General features: G+C 48.3%; 1 protein-coding gene across 1 annotated transcript; it reads left to right on the top strand.

Annotated features, from left to right (window-relative positions):
• The first annotated feature begins 5470 nt into the window (after positions 1-5470).
• Positions 5471-8994, top strand: CXCR4 (C-X-C motif chemokine receptor 4). Its single transcript, XM_061199544.1, has 2 exons — positions 5471-5560; positions 7623-8994. The coding sequence occupies exons 1-2, from the start codon at positions 5546-5548 to the stop codon at positions 8667-8669; spliced, it is 1062 nt and encodes a 353-aa protein (XP_061055527.1). The 5' UTR covers positions 5471-5545; the 3' UTR covers positions 8670-8994.
• Positions 8995-9236: the final 242 nt, after the last annotated feature.

Genomic DNA, 9236 nt, shown 5'->3' with positions numbered 1-9236 from the left:
AACTGGAAGCTTATAAAGCTTTTGTTTGTTTGCTTGTTTGTTTTGAATCTACATTTTAAAGTTGAGAGATTTCACATTTAGCAAATCAGGACTTTCAGCTTCTCTTTAAAAAATTGGAAGATATGGCCCAAATTCCCACATAGGGCAATCAAGGGTAGTGGCTATCCACTCTGGACAGGGTATGTACCCTCCATTTCTTCACAGTCCCTACCACTCCCTATTGCCTCATTCATTTACAGTATCTGCAGGTTTTTAGAATTTGTCACTGGTGCCTTAGACCTTTACAAGTAGCTCTGGCTACTTACAGCCAGATTGATTATGGCTTTGGATTTAAGAACTTGCTCATGCAAGAACATTGCATGAATTCCCTCTACACACACACACACACACACACACACACACACTTCCCATCCTGTCCTTCTGCTAATATAAAACTCTTGGTAGAATGATCTCAGAGCCCATCTCTATGCGTGATCAGATCACCACATTTCTGGGAGCACCCTGGCTCTGCCATGGATGCATAATTCTCTTTAGAAAGCGGACTGTCCACAGGGCTCTGGGCGCTTCCTCTTGTTATATAGCTGCCTGAGGTCACCGCCAATAAATTACTGGTTTAAGGAAAACAATGACAAGCCTTCTCCATGGAGAACAGAGTTTTCTCACTCAATTATTTCCTAAAGTCATGCCCTCTTTCCCAGCTTGACACCATAATTTTTGAGGTAGCAGCACTGAGTCTGTTTGTTGTTTGTTCTTTGGATCCACACACCACACCTGCCACATGAGCCCAGCAAACTCTGAGAGTAATACATCCTCCTGGCAGTGGAATTAGTCAAGTTATGATCATTGCACTGTCAATTAAGTGGCTGCTTTGTTAAAATGACTTACCAGAGTGACTCTAAATTGGCTGTATTTGTTTACTAGTCTAGCTTTTCTCTTTGTAAAGGCAATTTCTTTAACTGTTTTTGACTGCTACAGAGCTTCAATGGAAATCATGAATAATCTCATTTTAGCGAAATCAGACCTTTTAGAAACTCAAGGTATGACTTAAATTTAGGATAAAAATGGTACCTGGAAAACCAGTAATAATCTTCCTAAATTGGTATATAGCTGCAAGATGGAAGACAGGTTTATTTGCCAAAGTCATTTTTCACCTGTAGGTGTTGGTGACATAAGGAGCTGGGGAAGGAGGAGTGGGCTGGGTGTAGTGGCAGTGGGGTGGTGTACCATTTCTCCCACCTAATATCAGCTTGGAAATAGTTGACATTTGATAGCATTGTCACTTTGAGATATGTAACCCTCTGTTAGAATTACATGGCCCTTGAGAAATAGCTTCCTTTTTAAAACATTACTTGGGAAAATATTAACTTTGTCCCTTTGAGTATCCCCTACTGCCATCAAGGAAGTTGGTATTTTTTTTCTCTGTCAGAAACAAAAGTGGCAATTTTTCTTTTCGGAGACAGGGGAGGGCCCAGGGAGGGGACAGGGGGACCTGGTGCTTTCAGAAGGCCTTTGATGCAGCTGCCTCCTGCCATCCACCATTGGGAGGAGGTCTGTCCCTAAGCTTTCTCCCCAACTGGCTTTGAGCCTATCTGGGGACAGAGTACAGCTTTCTGTCATACACAGACAGATACACACACACGCACACAAGCTCACACACAAACCAACCAGCTGCAGAGCGAGCAACAGGAGGTGGCAGAATGCTTGCCACTGTGTCACTGGATTTGTAAGCATCCCCTCCAAACCACGGCCAAGACTAGTTATTCCCTGGGCTAAAGCCAGACTGAGAACTTGGGGACCCTGCCAAGCCCTGACAGCCCCTAGGCCTAGCTCTGTTGCCAGAGCCACACAGGGAAGTCATTAATTCATTAAACAAAGCTTCAGTAAACGATTAAGGAGTCCATCATTTGTTCATCAGTGGGCTAGCTGCATAGAGGATATCTGAGCATTCACTTTAAGGAACCTAGACTATTTGGGGGAGAGGAGAAAAGCTATACACTCATTTTAAAATTGAATATTGTCACAAGAGATGCCACTCAAAGCAGCATGTAAGCAAATGCCAAATGAACTTTCAGAGGAAGGAGTTTCAGATGGTGAATCTCAGCATCAGAGAAAGCAGACATTGTGATGTAGTGGAGAGAGCCTGGGCTTTGGAGCCAGACGGACTGGGTACAGATCCTCACTGTGTGATCACAGCCAAGTTCCTCACCTTCTCTGGACTTCAGTCTGCTTACCCATGGAGTAGAGGTGGTACATGCTTTCCAGAGTTGTTGAGGGGATTATATGAGATGGGCTGCATATTACAAGCCTTCAATAAATGTTTGAGTTTTTTGTTCTGCTTTGTTTTCAAGAACATCAGAGCGTTTAAAAAATCAGTTCAGGTAGGATTAGCCCAGAGGAAAATGACCCAAGACCATTCCTTAGAAAGAGGAAAGGAGGACTATTATAGAAAAAGTTATCATGTCTAGCGAATACTTTAGGAAGTGGAAAGGTATGAGAAGGGATTGTTTCCTTTTTTATCATATTGACTTTTTCCTGAACATGAAAATGTTTCATGTCTACTATAGAAAATTTGGAAAGCACAGTAAAACTCAAGGAAGAAAGTAAAAAATCAAATATAATTCAGTACCCAATGAAAACTCCTATAAACACTTTGGCTTTCCTTCCAACCTTCTCCTAATTTTAACATAACTGAGATCACACTATATACACAGTTTGGAATCCTGGTTTTTGTAACTAATGTTTCATAAGCATTTTCCTCTGTCATTAAAAATTCTTTGCAAACATCATCTGCAATGGGCATATGGAATTCCACATATGGATGTACCAACATTTTCTCAACTATTCCACTAACAGTGGAGACTTAGGGCTGTTCAGATACTTCACTATTATAAATAATGCCTCTGTGAACTTGAATACTTTTGTTGCAAAATCCTATTTCTTTAGGATAAGTTTCTATAGAAACTTATGGAATTACTGTTCTAAGGTTCCTGCTGAATATAGTGTTTTCCACAAAGGATGTCCCAACTCACACTCCCACCAGCCACAGGCGAGAGACAGTTGGTCTTATCAAATCCTGAGACCCAATATTATCTTTGGAAAGAAAATTTTTTGCCTAATTTGATAGTCACGAAATAGCATTTCATTGTTCTCTTAACTATCTTCTTCCTTCTAGCAATATACCTAAAAGGATCTAAAGGAGTGCTCAGATAAAGGAAAGGAGCTTTCTTTTGTCTGCAAACAATCAACAAATATTTATTGTGCAAATCATTTTACTCTGTATTTAACTTCTCTCCCCTTTTTGGGTGGGTTTGGGAGATTCCACTTTTCAGGTTTTAGCCATTGTGAAGATAAGAGTTTTGAGGTACAATGCTGCTGACATTCTGGGTCAAAACATACTGATTCTGCCACTACTAAGCTTCAAGAAAAGCAAGTCATGGAACCTGTCTGAAATTCCAGCCCTTCAGCCGATAGGATGCCTGTCCTACCTGGTTTATGGAAATGTGAAGATCCTGACATTTTATTAATGATTTGTTAAAATTTAAAGTGCTTTTAAGACTTAAAAAAAATTCTACATAACATAATATTATGTCCTATTTTATCCCGTCATTATTATGTCCTAAATTGACAGTTTCTGAGAGTCCCACCTCCTAACTCCAATATCAGCTTTCAGTAGATGAGGACCTTCACCGACAAATGTTAGGGAAGGGGTCCACAGAAAAGAGGAAAAACTTATGCTCGGTAGAGATACGGTTCCCAGCCTACCCACTGTCTCTGGAACACCTCCTGATCGAAAGGTTTCATCTGGAAGAAAAAGGGGGTGGTGCTTAAGGTCCAGTCTGGGCAAGCCCTCTTCTCGCGAGGGCCCCAGGGTGGGAGGCGTCTGGGGTCCGCGTCGCAGTGCAACCACCTCTCCCGCCGGCTGACGCTCACACCTCGGTCCCCGCTGTCACTCCTGCGGTCACCCCCGCCTGCGATCGCACTATTTCTCGGCCCCGTCCTTTACTGGGTCCCCGGACCCACCCAGGCTCTGCGCGGGTGGGAAGTGGCGCGAGACTGGAAAGCACTGTCTGGGCGCCCACTGCAAACCCCAGCCGTCTGGGGTTAAGCGTCCAGACTCCACCCCAACTCCACCCCGCCCTGCTCTCCAACCTAATTTCTTACCGCTGCCAACGCTTGTCCTCCGTATTGGGTCGGACTGCAGATGCGGGGCCGGTAGATGTGGGTTCGAGTCCGCTTGGAATCTCCTGCCAACCCTGGCATTTCATCTCTGGAGGGCTGCTTCCTGTTTCCTCCGCCTGGGGGCTTTGCCAGGTTCACCGCTGTATCCCCAGCGCCTGGAACAGTGCGTGGCATGCAGTCAGCCCTCACTAAATATCTGTTGACTAAATGCATCTCTGTAATGGTTAACACCCACAGGGTGTTGGGAATGAATGATTCTGTGCAAGTACCTTGTGATATGTTACAAAAGTACTATTCGCTAAGTTTCTCTAATAACAAAGCATAAATATGTATATATATGCTTTGTTATAAGAGAACAAAGCATATATATATATATATTATATATATATATATATATATTTTTTTTTTTTTTAAAGTACTATTCACTTATTGGTTACCCGGGAATACATACCTACTTCTCTATCACAGTCTCCCTCCAGAATTATGCCAAATCATCCTACCTTCTTCTGAAAGTGTTTCCTGACTCTACTACTATTACTGTGGATGTGCATGCCTAGTTATACACAATTGTGCTCTGAAGAAAGAATCTTTACTTATTTCATTTCCTGAATGGATTGCATGTGCTGAAAGAGCAGGGAATGGAGTCAGATGTTGGACCTGCTGCCAGCATTGCCGCCTATTGGTCGGGTTACTCTGGCAAGTCATTTCCCCTCTCTGGGCCTCAGTGTCTCCATCTGTAGCCTTCCCGGGTCTGGAATGCCACCCACGTGAGCAAGGATAGACGCGCCACACAGGGACGCGTCGGTCGCCCGCGCTTTCAACCTCCCTCCAGGCGCGTCCTGCTTTCCCAAGTTGCGGCACGCCTCCCGGACGCCCTCCAGAGCTCTAGACTCACGAGGCGACCGCGAGCTAGAGCTAAAGGGAGCCGCTGAGGGGCTTCCCTGGCTTAGCCTGCGGGGGCCGCCTGAGTACTTACCCCCTCGCCCCTCCCTCGCCCCTCCCTCGCGGCCTCCACCCGCTCATCTGCCCCTCTCCCCCCCCACCCCGCCTTTCTCCTCCCCCACCCCGCCTTTCTCCCCCCCCACCCCGCCTTTCTCCCCCCCCACCCCGCCTTTCTCCCCCCCCACCCCGCCTTTCTCCCCCCCCACCCCGCCTTTCTCCCCCCCCACCCCGCCTTTCTCCCCGCCCCGCCCTCCCGCCCACCCACCCACCCGCGCGGCGCATGCGCCGCCCGCGGAGCGTGTTTTTATAAAAGTGCAGCTTCAACTAGAAACTTCAGTTTGTTGGCTGCGGTAGCAGGTAGCAAAGTGTCTCCTAGGACTTGAGTACTCCGGTAGCCCCCGCGGCTGGAGAGCAAGCGATTACCATGGACGGGTTCCATGTAAGTCGTTTCAACCTGCTTTTTCTTAAACGTATTACAAACACATGAATTTAGAGCGCAACCCCTCTCCGAGCGGGCAGAAACGACCAGAATATTGGAGGTGCCCGTGCCCCGGAGAAGGGGCATAGAAAGGAGTTTTCGTGCGCTTGGCTACGGTCGGGGTGGGGGGGCGGGGTTGGACTGAAATCTTTTTCTAAGTAGAGGAGAAAAGATGGGAACGACCGTTTCGGTGGCTGCATGTGTCTCCCGCTTGAGTTCTGCGGCGCGCGCCGGGTTTGCACGCTGTTTGCAAACAGAACATTCTGTGCACAAGTACAGAGAAGATGTGCGCGCTGCCAGAGACCGTGGGTCTCTTCCTCGGGGGAGCGGGGGTTTCTTTTGGAGCGAATTACATGATCTGAATTTGGAGGTGGAGGGCGGCGCGCCCGGGCTGAGTTCGCAGAGGGAGACCGCGCCCCTGGTTAACTTCAGGGGCAAAGGCGCCTGAGGACCACTCTTGGCGTTGGGCGCGTGTTCGCTAAACTCTGCTGCCCGCGGAGCTGTGCCAGTGCCCGGGTACTGTGAGCAGAGGGCGGACCCACCGTGCCGCTTTGCTGAGGTGTCTGCGCGTTGGCCGCAGCAGGGAGGTGGCCGGGAGCAGCCCGCGCCACTGAGGATTGAGGGAGAGACATCGCGGGCGTCGCCAGCGCCGCGAGTGGGCCCCGGGGTTCTGGAGTTGGGGGTCGTGCAGAAGTTGAAGGAGTATATAAGCGGTCACGGTGCAGCAGCACCCCGAGGTGTTCGCGGCGGTGACTAAGGGTGGAGTTAAGGGCTGGGAGGGCACCTGGGCTGCCGGTAGTTGCGGCGCAGACACGCAGGTGCAAGTGGGGAGACAGTTGGGCTCTCACCGAGCCCGGTTGCGCCATTTAACCGTCGGTGGTTTCCTGGAGCCTTTTGAAATCCCCTTGGTAGGGAGGCTTTTCGTTTCCCCCAGCGGCGCGCGATTCAAAGGCTCCCGCGGCGGAGCCGCCCAATCTCTCCCCAGCACCCTGCAGGACTGCGCCTGGCGTGCGGCGGGGCCAAACCGTTGGAGCCACTGCCTGTCGGCGGTGGGCGTGGTGGGCCGCGCGGAGGGCTGGAGCTGGACCACCCGGCCCCCAGCGCGCCCTCCGCCTGGAGGCTTCCAGCTTGCAGACCTCCCACCCCATTAACTGGATCCGTGGCGGGATGGGAAGCGACCCGGGAGAGTGAGGAAATGAAACTCGGGGCGAGGACCACGGGTGCAGACCCCGTGACTTTCCCCTCCCATTAAAATGCTGTGCTCGCTAACGTCCCAAAGGCGCCAAGTGATAAACATGGGTTTGGCAGAGAAACCCACGCCCCTGAGCAGCGCCGGTGGGAGTGAGGGTTCCCCGCTTCTGACACCCCACCCCCGCCCCCAAGCACCAAAGCCCTTCGTTTAAGACCGCATTCCCCTTCCCCACTACGTGTTGCTTGAAGTACGGAATGGTTTGTGTTTAGACAGTCGTGGAGAAAACAGTGTTTCATGCTTTAGAATAAGAGTCTTTGGGACCCCGCGGTGCTTCTTCCTCCCCTCTTCCCTCTCCTGGCGAATCTTCATAGAGAAAGTTAATCCCAGCTCCTCGGAACACGAGATTCTACCCCCAGTCCCACCATCATGCCGCCTAGGAGTGGCCTCTTTGTGTTTTGTTTTGGTTTTTTTCCTCCCAAGGTTTTTCCTTCCCTCTAATGGGCGGGGCAGAAGAGTTAGCAAAGATGTGACTTTGGAACCCAAAGAATCTCATCGCCCTCTTGTTTTAAACAAAGAATTTTGTAACTGGTTCTCCTAATGAGGGATATAATGAAGCGACTATGGGGGAAGATGGGAGGAGAGTTGTAGAAGTCTAGAATAATTCCCTTGTGCTCTTACCCCAGTACTTCAGTGGGAGCAGAATTTCCTGAAGCAGGCTGGGCTGAGTTGGTTTTTATAAACTGCTTTTGTAAAATACCAGAAACATTGTTTTGAACTTCGGGAATGCCTGCCGAACTTGAAAGTGAATGTCCATTCCCTTGCCTTTTTCAGATATTCTCTTCAGATAATTACACAGAGGATGACTTGGGCTCAGGAGACTATGACTCCATGAAGGAACCCTGCTTCCGGGAGGAAAATGCCCATTTCAACCGTATCTTTCTGCCCACTGTCTACTCCATCATCTTCTTGACTGGCATAGTGGGTAACGGATTGGTCATCCTGGTCATGGGTTACCAGAAGAAACTGAGAAGCATGACAGACAAGTACAGACTGCACCTGTCTGTGGCAGACCTCCTCTTTGTCCTCACACTTCCCTTCTGGGCAGTTGATGCCGTGGCAAACTGGTACTTTGGGAAGTTCCTGTGCAAGGCAGTCCATGTCATCTACACAGTCAACCTCTACAGCAGTGTCCTCATCCTGGCCTTCATCAGTCTGGACCGGTACCTGGCTATCGTCCACGCCACCAACAGTCAGAGGCCAAGGAAACTGTTGGCTGAAAAGGTGGTCTATGTTGGTGTCTGGATACCTGCTCTCCTGTTGACTATTCCCGATTTCATCTTTGCCAACGTCAGGGAGGGGGATGGGAGGTACATCTGCGACCGCTTCTATCCCAGCGACTTGTGGTTGGTGGTGTTCCAGTTTCAGCACATCGTGGTTGGCCTTATCCTGCCGGGTATCGTCATCCTGTCCTGCTATTGCATTATTATCTCCAAGCTGTCCCACTCCAAGGGCTACCAGAAGCGAAAGGCCCTCAAGACCACAGTTATCCTCATCCTGGCTTTCTTTGCCTGCTGGCTGCCCTACTACATTGGGATCAGCATCGACTCCTTCATCCTCCTGGAAATCATCCAGCAAGGATGTGAGTTTGAGAGCACTGTGCACAAGTGGATTTCCATCACCGAGGCCCTAGCCTTTTTCCATTGTTGCCTGAATCCCATCCTCTATGCCTTCCTTGGGGCCAAATTTAAAACCTCTGCCCAGCATGCACTCACCTCTGTGAGCAGAGGGTCCAGCCTGAAGATCCTCTCCAAGGGAAAGCGGGGTGGACATTCTTCTGTTTCAACCGAGTCGGAGTCTTCAAGTTTTCACTCCAGCTAACACTGGACTTTTATACATTAAAGAACTTTTTCTGAAGTTACACATTTTTTCAGATATAAAAGACTGACCAACACTGTACAGTTTTTATCGACTGCTGGACATTTTTTCTTGTGTGCCTTTAGTTTTTGTGAGGTTTAATTGACTTATTTATATAAATATTTTTTGTTGTTGTTTCATGTTGATGAGCGTCTAGGCAGGACCTGTGGCCAAGTTCTTAGTTGCTGTATGTCATTGTAGGACCGTAGAAAAGGGAACTGAACATTCCAGAGTGTATAGTGAAATCACTTAAGCTAGAAGTTATCCTCAGCTGTTTGTAAATAAATAATCTGTCCATTCCAGTGGAACATTTTCTTTTTCCTGCGCTTAAATTGTTTGGTTACACTATGTGATTTTGCTGTAGAAGATGGCACTTTTAACCAAAGCCTGAAGTGGTATAGAAATGCTGGTTTTTCAGTTTTCAGGAGTGGGTTGATTTCAGTACCTACAATGTACAGCCTTGTATTAAGTTGTTAATAAAAGTACATGATAAACCTACTTAGTGTTATGTTCTGATTTCTATTGACATTC

The sequence above is a fragment of the Eubalaena glacialis genome, chromosome 1 (assembly GCF_028564815.1).
Source record: "Eubalaena glacialis isolate mEubGla1 chromosome 1, mEubGla1.1.hap2.+ XY, whole genome shotgun sequence".
Taxonomy (NCBI): Eukaryota; Metazoa; Chordata; class Mammalia; order Artiodactyla; family Balaenidae; genus Eubalaena; species Eubalaena glacialis.
The sequence above is the reverse complement of the archived record's forward strand: the minus strand, read 5'-3'. Positions and strand labels throughout refer to the sequence as shown.